Below are 14390 nucleotides of genomic sequence, written 5' to 3'. Positions count from 1 at the left end.
CAGTGGAGGCGACAGAGAGGGGTGCGGGGAGCCCTGGTAGGGTCCCCAATCAGGAACAACCATAAGTTCGCCCCAGGAAGAATGGATGGAGGATTTCAGAGCTGGTACCAGTTGGGAATTAGGAGGGTGGGAGATTTATTTATAGATGGGACTTTTGCGAGCTTGGGAGCATTGAAGGAAAAGTATAAGTTGCCCCGGGGAAATTTCTTGAGATATATGCAGGTGAGGGCGTTTACTAGACAACAGGTGAGGGAATTTCCGTTGCTCCCGACACAGGGGATACAGGACAGGGTGCTTTCAGGGGTGTGGGTCGGAGAGGGCAAGGTGTCAGAGATTTACCGAGAGATGAGGGAAGAGGGGGAGGAGTCGGTGGGCGAACTAAAAGGAAAGTGGGAAGAAGAACTAGGGGAGGAGTTAGAGGAGGGTATGTGGGCTGATGCCCTAAGCAGGGTAAATTCCTCTTCCTCATGCGCCAGGCTTAGCCTGATTCAATTTAAGGTGCTACATAGAGCACACATAACGGGAGCAAGATTGAGCAGGTTCTTTGGAGTGGAGGACAAATGTGGGAGGTGTGGCGGGAGCCCGGCAAACCACGCACATATGTTTTGGGCGTGCCCGGCACTGGAAGGGTATTGGAAGGGAGTGACGGGAGTGATTTCGCGGGTGGTGAAGGCCCGGGTCAAACCAGGCTGGGGGTTAGCTCTATTTGGAGTTGCGGAAGAGCCGGGAGTGCAGGAGGCGAAAGAGGCCGACGTTGTGGCCTTTGCGTCCCTAGTAGCCCGGCGCAGGATCCTACTCATGTGGAAGGAGGCGAAACCCCCCGGACTGGAGGCCTGGGTAAATGATATGGCGGGGTTCATTAAACTGGAGCAGATAAAGTTTGCCCTGAGAGGATCGGCTCAAGGGTTCACCAGGCGGTGGCAGCCATTTCTCGACTACCTAGGGGAACGTTAGAGGGAAGACAGATGACCAGCAGCAGCAACCCAGGGGGAAGGGGGGGGGGGGTGGGAGGGGGAGGAGGGGGGGGTTAGTTTAGTTTAGGTCAAAGATAAAGGGGTTTTGTTACTTGTGTTTTGTTAAAAATTTCTGTATTGTTATTGTTGCGTTTGCCTTGTAAGGGGGGAAAAATTGTTGTTTGGGAAAAAAATTTCTATAAAACATATTTTTTTAAAAAGAAACGGTGCGCGGCCCATGGCACAATGATGGCAGTTTGAAGGGAGCGGAGCATGGTGAACTGGAGTCAAACCGGCGCTGCCCCTGGTTTCCATTCTCCGCCAGACAGCTGGTCTCGATTTCGGCGTCGGGCTACGGAGAATCCTGGCCAATATCTTTTTTAAAAATCACCAATCCCCTACCAGCTCATCTGATTAAAGCCTTGAACATTCATCAGCTTCTGGAGGCTGAAAAAACTATGTAGAGCAGCACCTGCTTCTCCCTCTGCAACTTATACCTACATTCATGCTCATACCTTATTGAACTTAGGCCTCCTCCCACTCTTTTTTCAGTGTATTAGTTCCTTCCTGTCCCACTCTGATTGTCTTTACTCGCATTGTATTGTCTTGACTTTTCTCTTTGGATTTCTAAATCTCCCCACATCTGACCCCTGCCCTGCTCTTTGTTTAAAGCCCCATATGCAATCTCAGTTGAATGAATCATAGGGTGACATTGTAGCACAGCGGTTAGCACTGCTGCCTCACAGCACTAGGGACCTGGTTGAATTCTGACCTTGGGTCACTGTGTGGAGTTTGCACGTTCCCCCCGTGTCTGCGTGGGTTTCCTTAGGGTGCTCCGGTTTCCTCCCACAATCCAAAGATATGCAGGTTAGGTGGATTGGCCATGCTAAAATTGCCCCTTAGTGTCCAATGGTTAAGTGGCATAATGGGGCTATGGGGATAGAGTGGGGAAGTGGGCTAAGGTTTGGATGCTCTTTCATAGAGTCGGTGCAGACTCGATGGGCTGAATATCTCCTTCTGCACCATAGGGATTCTGTGATTTTATGAGCCTGATTCCAGCCTAGTTTAAGTGGAGTCCAGCTCAACTGAACAGATCCCTCTTTCCCAAGTACTGGTGCCAGTGACCAATGAATGGAAACCTGACACCACTTTTTGAGCCGCAGCATTTAAATCTCTAATCTGCTTGACCCTAAGCCGATTGGCACATGGCTCAGCTAGCAATCCAGAAAATATTACCTTTGAGGTTCTGTGATTTAATTTGCATCCTAACTCCTTGAACTCTCTCATCATTCTTCATTCTACCGATGTAATTGGTTGCTACGTGGACCTGTATCACCCCCACTCCAGGTCTGTCGAGGGGAGATGTCCTTAATCTTGGCAGCAAGCAGGCAACACAACCTTTGGAGTCCCCAGTCATGGCTGCAGAGAACAGTATCTATCTCCCTGACTATATTGTTCTCTATTGTTACCGTATTCCTCCTCATCCCATCACTTGAAATGCATCCTGCACCATGGTGCTCATCCAACCTGTCGCCCTTGTTCTCATTCACAAAGGTACAGATGCGTCCTACTTGTTGGTCAAAGTTAAGGGCTGAGGTTCCGCCATCACAATGCACTGGATCCCCATACTGCCTGACTCACAGTCACGTCCTCCTGTTCCTAACCAGTGACCAGCTCTAAAATTGTGCCTAACCTGGGAATGTGGCTGCCCCCTGGAAGACATATCACAGTAACTCTCCTCCCTCCCCAATGCCCTGGAATGTCTTCAATTCATACCCCAGCTCAGCAACTCAGAGCCAATGTTGCTCAAGCAACTAACGCTGTGGATATGGTTGGCTGGGACTGCAATGCATTTCACAGTTTCTCACGTGGCGGTGGAGGCCGGGACGTTGAGTGTCTTTCAGACAGAAGTTGATAAATTCGTGATTTCTCGAGGAATTAAGGGCTATGGAGCGAGAGCGGGTAAATGGAGTTGAAATCAGCCATGATTGAATGGTGGAGTGGACTCGATGGGCCGAATGGCCTTACTTCCGCTCCTCTGTCTTATGATCTTATGGTCTTATGTGCTGTAATAAACTATTGAGGTTTTTTTGTTTTATACCTTTCTTGTCTATCTTCAAAAATCTTGCAACTGCGTATGCTTCCTGTTTGATGTCAATTCCTTTAAGACATCTTGTTGTGCTTTCCCCCACCCTGTCACACTCGGGTAGCTCCTCTGGTAAATTTGATTTTGTGCGATCTCGTTTGAGACTGGAGTAACTAGTAATTGAGCTTGTATTACTCATTGATTCGAGAATGTGTTTTCTATCTTTACAGGTATCATACGTGGACCGACAGGTATGTTGTCTTATCATGTCGCTCAAACTGCAGGGATAGGCTAACGTGAGTAAAGGTGAAGCTGGGTTATGATGGGGGTTGAGCTGCAAACGTAATGCTCCTGTCCGTGGCTGCCACTCCAGGTGTCTGTGCTAGTGCTGGTTGGCACCATCCCCCCTAATAAATCATTAATTATTTTTTTTTAGTGTACCCAATTAATCTTTTCCAATTAATGGGCAATTTAACGTGCCCAATCCACCTACCCTGCACATCTTTGGGTTGTGGGGACGAAACCCACGCAAACATGGGGGGAATGTACAAGCTCCACATGGACAGTGACCCAGAGCCGGGATCGAAGCTGGGACCCCGGCGCTGTGAGGCTGCAGAGCTAACCACTGTGCCAAATAAATCATTAATAAGGACACGGGGAGTCCACACCGAGTAAGAATAAAGAACTTTGGTTTATTTACAGTTACGTTAAATATAACTCCCGGTAAATCCCTACGGACCTCATCATGGTCGGTGCCTTACTGGCCAACCTTTTATACAGAGCTGAAGGGCGTTACCCCACCCTTCAGCGGGGCAGCTCATACTCCGCGAGAACCACGGGAAAGATAATCATTCCCACCCTGTAAGCCCCGTGTGGGATATGACACACTTGTTAGATATTTTAACATGTTTCCGCTCGGCAATATCTTTGGAATACGCAGTATCACATTCCACATTCCACCCTCTCCTTACCTCTGCAACCTCCCGCAGCCCCACAACCCTCCAAAATACCTGCAGTTTTACACTATCAGGTCACTTGTGCACTGGTTTGGCCTTGGAGGGAGTACAACATAGGTTTACAACAATGATACCTGGACATCAGGGGTTACGTTACGAGGAGAGATTATACAAATTAGGCCTGTTTTCTCTAGACTTCAGTAGGTTAAGGGGCGATCTGATAGAAGACTTAAAGGTAATAGGTAAAGACAGAGTAGATAAAGATAAACTGCTTCCACTGTTTGGAGATTCTAGAACGAGGGGTCATAGTTTAAAAATTAGAGCCCGATCATTCAGGGGAGAGTGAAGAGGCACTTCAACTCACAAAGGGTGGTAGAGCTTTGGAATTTTCTTCCACAAACGGAAATTGATAGAAACATGGAAAATAAGAGCAGGAAGAGGCCATTTGGTCCTTCGAGCCTGCTCCGCTATTCATTATGATCATGGTTGATCATCCAACTCAATAGCCTTATCCCGCCTTCCCCACCCATATCCTTTGATTCCCTTCGCCCAAAGTGCTATATCTAACTACTTCTTGAAAACATGCAATGTTTGAGCCCCAGTTCTCCCTGTGATAATGAATTCCAAAAGCCAACCCCTCTCTGGGTGAAGAAATTTCTCCTCATCTCTGTCCTAAATGGTCTACCCCGTATCCTCAGACTGTGACCCCTGGTTCTGGACACCCCAACCACTGGGGACATCCTTCCTGCATCTACTCTGTCTAATTCTGTGAGAATTTTATAGGTTTCTAGGAGATCCTCCCTCCCTGAGAAAGGAGTCATTGCCAATCTGGCTGTACAAGACCCCTTGGGGATGACCGACCATAACATGATAGAATTTTTTATCAAGTTGGAGAGTGAAGTAGTTGATTCGGAGACTAGGGTGCTGAATCTTAATAAAGGGGACTATGAAGATATGAGTTAGCTTTGATAGATTGGGGGGAGTTACTTAAAGGGATGACAGTGGATAGACAATGGCAAACATTCAAGGAACGCATGGGGGAACTACACCAAATGTTCATTCCTGTCTGGCACAAAAGCAAAGGGGGTAAGAGGGCCAATCCATGGCTTATAAAGGAAATTGGAAATGGTATCCGATACAAGGAAGAAGCATACAGATTGGCCAAGAAAAATAATAGGTCTGAGGATTGGGAGCAGTTTAGAATTCAGCAAAGGAGGACGAAGGGAATGATTAAGAAGGGGAAAGTACAGTATGAAAGGAAGCTTGCAGGGAGAGACTGACACTAAGAGTTTCTATAGATATGTGAAGAGAAAGACATTGGTAAAGAGAAATGTAGGCCCACTGCAGACAGAAACAGGGGAATGCATAATAAGGGACAAAGAAACGGCTGAGCAATTGAATACATGCTGTCTTCACAAAAGAGGACACAAATCAGATATCAGAAATGTTGGAGAATGAAAGGTTAGAGATAGGGAAGAACTGAGGTTTCGACATTAGTACAGAAATGGTGCTGGGAAAATTGATGGGATTGAAGACGACTAAATCCCCAGGGCCTGAGAATCTGCATCCCAGAATGCTTAAGGAGGTGGGTCTGGAAATAGTGGATGCATTGGTGGTCATCTTCCGGGATTCTATAGACTCTAGAACTGTCTCTGCAGATTGGGGGATAGCTCACGTCACTCAGATATTCAAAAAGGGAGATAGAGAGAAAGCAGTTAATTATAGACCAGTAAGCCTAACATCGGCAGTGGGGAAAATGCTTGAATCCATTATCAAGGACTTTATAGCGGAACATTTAGAAAGCAGTGGCAAGATCAGTCAGAGTCAACATGGATTTATGAAAGGAAAGTCATGCTTGACAAATCTGTTGGAATTCTTTGAATATGTAACCAGTACAGTTGACAAGGGGGAGCCAGTCGATGTGGTATACTTGGACTTTCAGAAGGCGTTTGACAAAGTCCCGCATAAGAGATCATTGTACAAAATTAAAGCGCATGGGATTTGAAGAAATGTATGAGATGGACAGAAAACTGGTTGGCAGAGACGAAACAAAGAGTAGGGATTAATGGGTTATTTTCAAATTGGCAGGCAGTAACTAGTGGGGTACCACAGGGATCGGTGCTGGGACCCCAGCTATTCATAATATATATTAATGATTTGGATGAGGGAACAAAATATAACATCTCAAAGTTTGCAGATGATACCAAGTTAGGTGGGAGGGTGAATTGTGACGAGGATGCAGGGATCCGACAGCATGATCTGGACAGGTTGGGCAAGTGGGCAAATCAATGGCAGATGCTGTATAATTTGGATAAATGTGAGGTTATTCACTTTGGAAGCAAAAACAGGAAGGCAGATTACTACCTGAATGGTTGTAAATTGGGAGAGGGGAGTGCGCAACGGGACCTGGGTGTCCTTGTGCAGCATTCGCTGAAGGTAAGCATGCAGGTACAGCAGGTGGTAAAGAAGGCTAATGGTATGTTGGCCTTCATTGCGAGAGGTTTCGAGTATAGAAGCAGGGATGTGTTGCTGCAATTGTACAGGGCCTTGGTGAGACCACACCTGGAGTATTGTGTGCAGTTTTGGTCTCCTTCTCTGAGGAAGGATGTTCTTGCTCTCGAGGGAGTGCAGCAAATGTTTACCAGACTGATTACAGGGGTGGTGGGACTGTCATATGAGGAGAGATTGACTAGATTGGGATTGTTCACGCTGGAGTTCAGAAGAATGAGGGGGGATCTCATAGAGACTTATAAAATTCTAACAGCACTAGACAGGGTAGATGCAGGGAAGATGTTACCAATGCTGGGTGTGTCCAGAACTAGGGGTCACAGTCTGAGGATTTAGGGTAAACCATTTCGGACAGAAATAAGGAGACATTTCTTCACACGAAGAGTGGTGAGCCTGTGGAATTCATTACGACAGGAAGTAGTTGATGCTAAAACTTTGAATATATTCAAGAGGCGGCTGGATACAGCACTTGGGGAGAATGGGATCAAAGACTATGAGGAGAAAGCAGGATTACGCTGTTGAGTTGGATGATCAGCCATGATTGTGATGAATTGCGGAGCAGGCTCGAAGGGCCAAAAGGCCTCCTCCTGCTCCTATCTTCTGTGTATCTACGTATCTATGTATTCTTCTGAACTCCAGCGAAAACAATCCTAACCGACTCAATCCCTCCTTATACGTCAGTCCCACCATTCCAGAAATTAATCTGATAAACCTTTGTGCACGTTCTCCAGAGCAAGAACATTCTTCCTCAGATAAGGAGACCAAAATTGCACACAATGTTCCAGGTGTGGCCACACCAAGGCCCTGTATAATTGCTGCAAGAGATCCCTGCTCCTCTACTCGAATCATCTTGCAATGAATGCCAGCATACCATTTGCCTTCTTTACCGCCTGCTTACCTCCAGTGACTGGTGTATGAGGGCACCCAGGTCTCATTGCACATTCCCCTCTCCTAATTTATGGCCATTCAGATCATTGTCTGCCTTCTCGTTTTTGCCACCAAAGTGGATATCCTTGCATTTCTCCAAATTATACTGCATCTGCCATTCATTTGACCACTCACTCAACTTGTCCAAATCACACTGAAGGGTCTACGCAACCTCCTCACAGCTCACCCTCCCACCCAACTTGGTGTCATCTGAAAATTTGGAGATATGACATTTTGTTCCCTCATCTAGATCATTAATATATATTATGAATAGCTGGGGTCCTAGCACAGACCCCTGCAATACACCACTAGTCACTGCCTGCCAATTTGAAAAAGACTTGTTAATTCCTACCTTTTGTTTCCTGTCTGCCAACCAGTTTTCTATCCATCTCAATACACTACCCCTAATCCCATGCACTTTAACTTTACACACTAATCTCTTATACGCGACTTTGTCAAAAGCCTTCTGAAAGTCCAAATATACCACATCCACTGCCCCCCCCCCCCGGTAACTGTACATCCTCGAAGAATTACAGTTTTGTCAAGCATGATTTCCCCTTCAAAAACCCATGCTGGCTCTGGCCGATCCGCCCACTATTTCCAAAGTACTCTGCTATAAAATCTTTGATAATGGATTCTATAATTTTCTCCACCATTGATGTCAGGCTTGCTGGTCTATAATTTCCTGTTTTCTCTCTACCTCCCTTTTTAAATAGCGGAGTTACATTAGCCACCCTCTAATCTGCAGGAACTGTTCCAGAGTCTGTAGAATCCTGGAAGATGACTACCAATGCATCCACTATTTCTGGAGCCATTTCCTTAAGTACTCTGGGATAGATTATCAGGCCCTGGGGATTTATCAACCATCAATTTACCCAATACCATTTCTTTTTTTTAAATATATTTAATGGTGTTTTTTTTACAGCGTAACAGCTCATGTGTATGTGGTATTTACAAACAAGTTTGTGTCTTATACATGAGGACCCCCCTCCCTCCCCTCCCCTCCCCTCATTGGTAGTTTAGTTCCCCTCTTAGAGTTGTCATTTGCCCTGGGCTATTGTGCTCTGCTTCTTTCTGCTGGGGTTTTTAGTTTTTATTGTTGGGTGGGGAGGGGGGAATCTGCGTGGCCCTTACCCTCCTCCCTTGTTCCCATGCTTCGTTTAGTCCTTCCTTTGGGTTCCCTTCCCTTCCCTTCCCCCCTCTGCCCCTTTCTCTTGTGTGTACCTTCCCTTGTCCTCCTCCCTCACCACCCCATCCCCCTTTCCTAGTCGCTGTTGGCCTCGAACAGGTCTTTGAACAGGCTGATGAATTGTCCAACACCATTTCTTTACTAATATTGCTGTTCTTCAGTTCCTCCCGCTCACTAAACCTTGCATTCTCCAACATTTCTGGTATCTGATTTGTGACCTCATTTGTGAAGACAGAACCAAAGTATGTGTTTGGTTGCTCAGCCATTTCTTTATCCCCTATTATGCATTCCCCTATTTCTGACTGTAAGGGACCTACAATTGTCTTCACCAATCTTTCTCTCTTCAAGTACCTATAGAAACTTTTACAGTCAGTTTTATGTTCCCTGTAAGCTTACTCTTGTACTCCATTTTCCCCTTCTTAATCAATCCCTTGGTCCTTCTTTCCTGAATTTTAAATTGCTCCCAATCCTCAGACCTGTTGTTTTTCTTGGCCAATTTGTATGTTTCTTCCTTGAATCAAATACTATCTCTAATTTCCCATGTAAGCCATGGATTGGCCACCTTTCCCATTCTACTTTTGTGCCAGAAAGGAAGAAACAATTGTTGCAGTTCCCCCATGCACTCCTTAATGCTAGATCAGTTGTTAATTTTAAATCTGAGAAAGATAAATATTGTCAAGTGAAGGTATTAAGGGATGGATATGGGCCAAAGGCAGGTATATGGAGCTAGGCCACAGATCAACCATGATCTCATTGAATGGTGGAGCAGGTTTGAGGGGCTGAATAGCCTACTCCTGTTTCTATGGTTTTCATCTGTCCACCATTGGCTGCCAGGCCTCAGTTGCCAAGGTGCTCTGGTTGGAATATCTACTCTAAACCTCTTCATCTCTCTCTACCTCCCCAAAGATGTGTGTGAAAACCCACCTCCATGACCAAGCTTTTGGTCATCTGCCCTAATATTTAATAAATTGCGAAAAGAAAAGGTATGGGGAATTTCTGTGCTATCGCTGATAGAGCCTGAAGAAGGGAAAACCAATAAAACTTGGAAATGAAGGGCAACAATGTTAGAAATGCCAGCCCCTTGAAGAGTAAACCAGGCACTATCTTCAGAGTGAGTTGACAGCAGCTGATGTTGATTGAAGCTTGTATTTAAGAGCTGTGTTTTTTACGCAGTAGAGGGAGGTGTTTCTGGACAGGGAGAGGGTGCAGAAGGGAAGAGTGGAAGGTGGTATTTGTACTGAACTATAGTACAGCAATAAAACAATTGTGAATCTCAAGATGTATTCTGTTGCCTGATTCAGTAAATGGATGCACCTGTTAAACAAAGGCTACCAGTGGAACTCATCCGAACTGGTCTTGAATACCTTAAAATGAAACTCCAGTATTGCCGGTGCCAGTGTTACTGATTTTTACTGGAATTTTATTGTTCACATTTTTAACTTTATTGTTGCCTCCAGGCCCATCAATAACTTGCATTTATATTGTGCCTGTACTGCAAATTTATAGTCTTTAAATAATACATTAATAAGGCGTTGTGAAAGCTTATCGGAGACACGATCTATAAATGGGGCATTGAATACAAAACCAGGAAGTCATGTTGCACCTTTACGCATCACTGATGAGGCCTCAATTGATACATTGTATATAATTCTGGCACCCACACATCTGGAGAAGATTGTGGAGAGGCTTACCTGGATTACACCAGGAATGAGGGACTTTGTTTATGGGAAGTGATGGGAGAAGCTGGGATCATTCTCCTTAAAGCAGAGAAGGTTAAAGGGAAATTTAATAGAGGCATTCAAAGTTACTAGGAGTTTTGACAAAGCATATAGGGAAAATGGGGGTTGGTTAGCTCAGCTGGCCCGTGATGCCGAGCATGTCAACAGCGCAGCTTCAATTCCCGTACTAGCTGGAGAGAGAGAGAGACAGCCAGAGACGGTTGAGGGGCAGAATTTCAGAGCTTCAGGCCCAGGCAGACAAAGGCACAACTGTCAGTGTTGGAGCAAAGGAAACCTGGGATTGCAAGTGATCAGAATTGGAGAAGTGCAGATATCTGGCAAGGCCATGGATGGATATGAAGAAAAGGATGAGAATTTCAAATTCAAGGTATTGCTGGACCCAAGGCTCATGCAGGTCGGTGGTTACAGGGGCGATGGTGAATGGGACTTTGTGTGGGATGGGTAGCAGAGTTTTGGGTGAGAAGGGAGATAGATGTGTCTTTATTTACCTTGTTAGGACTTAACACGTCACAAAATGCTTTGCCAATGAAGTTCTTTTAAAAGTGTGATCACTGGTGTGATGTAGAAAACACAACAGCCGTTGCGCACAGCAAGCTCCCACAGATAGCAATTAGATCATGACCTCTGGTTTCTTTTCAGTGCTGTTGAGGGATAAACTTTCGTCAGGTCAACTCCTCTGCCCTTCTTTGAAACTGTGCCATGAGATCTTCTACATCTGAGAGGGTAGATAGGACCCCCACCTCTCACACCTCATCCAAAAGATGGCTCCTCCACTGCATCCTGGGGAAGTGGTGGCGTAATGATATTGTCACTGGACTACTATTCCAGAGACCGAAGTTGGGGACCCGGGTTCAAATCTCACCACTGCAGATGGTGAAATTTGAATTGAATATGAATCTGGATGAAGTCCAATGATGACTAGGAAACTATTGCCGATTGTTGCTAAACCCCATATGCTTCACTAATGTCTTTTAGGGAAGGAAATCTGCCTACTTTACCTGGTCTGACCTTCATGTGACTCCAGATGTGGTTGACTCTTAAAATTCCCCCTGAAGAGCAATTAGGTATGGACAATAGATGCTGGCCCAACCAGCGATGCCCACAATCCATGAAAGAATAAAAGAGAAGTGCAGCACACCTTCAATACCGCACTGAAGTGTGAGCCTGGATTTTGTGCTCAAGTCTCTGGAGTGGGATTTGTGCCCCCAACCTTGTGACTTATAGGCAAGATTGTTATCTAGTGAGCTACTGATGAGCTCAACTTTACAGAGGGTGCAAGGTGGAAGGTTGGTTGGGAAAGACTTGCAATAGTTGAGGTTTCTAGAATGAGTGAAGTACCGTAGGAAGAGTCACACTTCTTCTGTTCTGCAAAGCATAATCCTCCGGCATTTTCGCCAACTCTAGCGTGATGCCACCACCAAACACATCTTCCCTTCACTTCCTCTGTCAGCATTCCGCAGAGACCGTTCCCTCCAGGATAATCTAGTCCACTCCTCCACCATAGACAACACTTCTCCCATCACCCATGACACCTTCCAATGCAATCACAGAAGGTGTAACATCTGCCCCTTTACATTTTCCATGCTTAATATCCCAGGCCCTAAACACTCATTCCAGGTTAAGCAGCGTTTCACTTGCACCTTTCTCAATCTGGTCTATTGCATTTGCTGCTCCCAATGTGGTCTCCTCTATATCGGAGAGACCAAACGCAGACAGGGTGATCGCTTTGCTGAGCACGTTCGGTCTGTACGCATTCAGGATCCTGACCTTCCCGTTGCTTGCCTTTTCATACAAGACCCTGCTCCTATGCCCACATGTCTGTCCTTGGCCTGCTGCAATGTTCCAGTGAAGCTCTACGCAAACTGGAGGAACAACATCTCATTTTCCGGTTAGGCACTCTTTCCCCTTGGTTTCTGTGGCTATTAGCACTCTGTTCCCTTGGTTTCTGTGGCTATGACTCATCTTTCATTCTCTCACCCCACAGTATAAATATTTCCCACTTTCTAAGTCTTTTAGCTTTGACAAAGGGTCATCTGGACTCGAAACATTAGTTCTTTTCTCTCCCTACAGATGCTGCCAGACATGCTGAGATTTTCCAACATTTTCCCTTTGGTTTCAGATTCCAGCATCCGCAGCAATTTGCTTTTATTCTGTTATCTCATGCCTGCTTTGGCAAGGAACGTATTATCCAGATGTTCTGATGCTGCTGGGGACCTCAATAAATGGAACCCATTGATGATAGAACAACCAATGTGTGGGAGAATGATATCGATGTTACCCTTCTCTAGAGGGGGCCCTGGCAGTGAGGTTGTGATGATAGCTTGTTTAAAGAGCATGTTCCTGTTTTTCCATTTGCTTTGCAGAGCACCGCTTGTAGACGGAATAACATTAGCGTGAATAAGTCTGTAACCTGGGTAAATTTGTATCTCTGTAGAGCAGAAACTACAAAAACAAGCAAATGTTGTGTGTCAACGGCTTGGGCACCTGGTTATTCCCATCGCCATGAGGTTATTCTCCAATGAAATGATTTCACAGTACGAGCTAGACATTGTGCAGGGGGAGACTACACTTTACTGTCAAGCCCAGCGATTGATTAATATCTGCCTGCAGAAAGGAGAACGTTCCTGCCAGAAACTCTATGAGGCTCTACATGAAGAAGACACAATCCTGGCGGAAGACATCGATGGTGAGGGTATGTTGCATTGTTTAGCTAAATACGAGTTGGCCTGGGGGTCACAGATGGAGAGTATCAATACCAAGTTAAGATGCAGGAAAGAAGTCACAGTGAATATTCGGTCGTTAAAGATTTTGATTGTGCACCATGAGGTATCTTTGAGTTCTTATAAATGAGCTGAACCAAAAAAATGCTTTTGCTATTAAAGAGTTAGGTTCCGGCTCTTGGACTTTTGGGCATTGTCGACAGGGTCACTAACCTAGGAAATGGCTACAAGCAATGTCAACAGTCACATGATGCCCGAGGAGGGTGCCTGAGGATGTCACTGAGTAACCTGCCTATTTCTGAGGTGGAGATAGTCAATGAACAAAATTCTGTTCCAATACCTCTCCACCGGCATAGAATCACAGAAGGAGGTCACTTGGCCTGTCAAATCCATACCAACTCTCTGCAATAGCGACTCAGCTAGTCCCCTTTCCCCACAGTCCGACAAAGCTTTTCCCCTTCAGTACGTACTTGCTAAATTCCCCTTTAAAAGCCCTGCCTCCACCAAACTCTACAGTCCAGATGAAAACCATCCACAAAAGGTTTATCTTCACGTCGCTTTTGGTTCTTTTAAATCTGTTTAAATCTGTGACCTGTGGTTTGAGACCCTTCTGCAATGGGAACAGTTTCTCTCTTTCCACTCTGTCTGCACCCCTTATAATTTTGAACATTCCTGCAAATTCTTTTCTCAACCTTCTTGCCTCGAAGGAGAACAGCCCTGATTCTCCAATCCATCCATGTTACCAAAGTCCCCCCAGGAACTATTCTTGAAGGCTTCACATGCTTCCTGAGACTGTTTCTATCAATTCTGTCTCAATCCCTCATGATTTTGAACAATTCCATCAATTCTCCTCTCAAACTCCCCTTCTACAAATAGAACAACACCAGATTCTCACTTTTTTGTGAAGTATATTTATTGGTTTGCATTTATAGTAACATTGTAAGGAACATTGTCCAGTAATGTAGAGATATCTACAGAATAGGTATATAATATATATATATAATATACATAAATATATACAATAGCGAAGAAAGAAAAATGAAAAAACATCACTATAGAAGCTTACACTAGTATGTATATAATGATAGCATGTGTATAGATACAGATATGGGGCCCTGGCTTCAGGTCTCCCGTCATCGACTAGCCCCTCCATGACAGACTTACTTTGTATGTGTCACCCCCTGGTATTAAAACATACCATGGAGCATGTCTGGCGCCCCCCCCCACTCCCTATTGGTTGTCGGTTACAAATAGGTTTTGGAACAGACTGGTGAATTGATTCCACGTGTAATAGAAGCCTTCCTCCGATCCC

The 14390-nt window shown here is 45.3% G+C and overlaps 1 protein-coding gene across 1 annotated transcript in view; it reads left to right on the top strand.

Moving 5' to 3' along the window:
- LOC140428189 (uncharacterized) overlaps nt 1-14390 on the top strand; it is an 85761-nt gene that overhangs the window by 22115 nt on the left and 49256 nt on the right. Inside the window, exons 4-5 of the mRNA XM_072514360.1 lie at nt 3270-3290; nt 12793-13050. Of these exons, the coding sequence (XP_072370461.1) occupies nt 3270-3290; nt 12793-13050 (279 nt within the window). The remainder of the gene's footprint in view (nt 1-3269; nt 3291-12792; nt 13051-14390) is intronic.

The sequence above is a fragment of the Scyliorhinus torazame genome, chromosome 8 (assembly GCF_047496885.1).
Source record: "Scyliorhinus torazame isolate Kashiwa2021f chromosome 8, sScyTor2.1, whole genome shotgun sequence".
Taxonomy (NCBI): Eukaryota; Metazoa; Chordata; class Chondrichthyes; order Carcharhiniformes; family Scyliorhinidae; genus Scyliorhinus; species Scyliorhinus torazame.
Note: the sequence above shows the minus strand (reverse complement) of the source record. Positions and strands in the feature narration are given on the sequence as shown.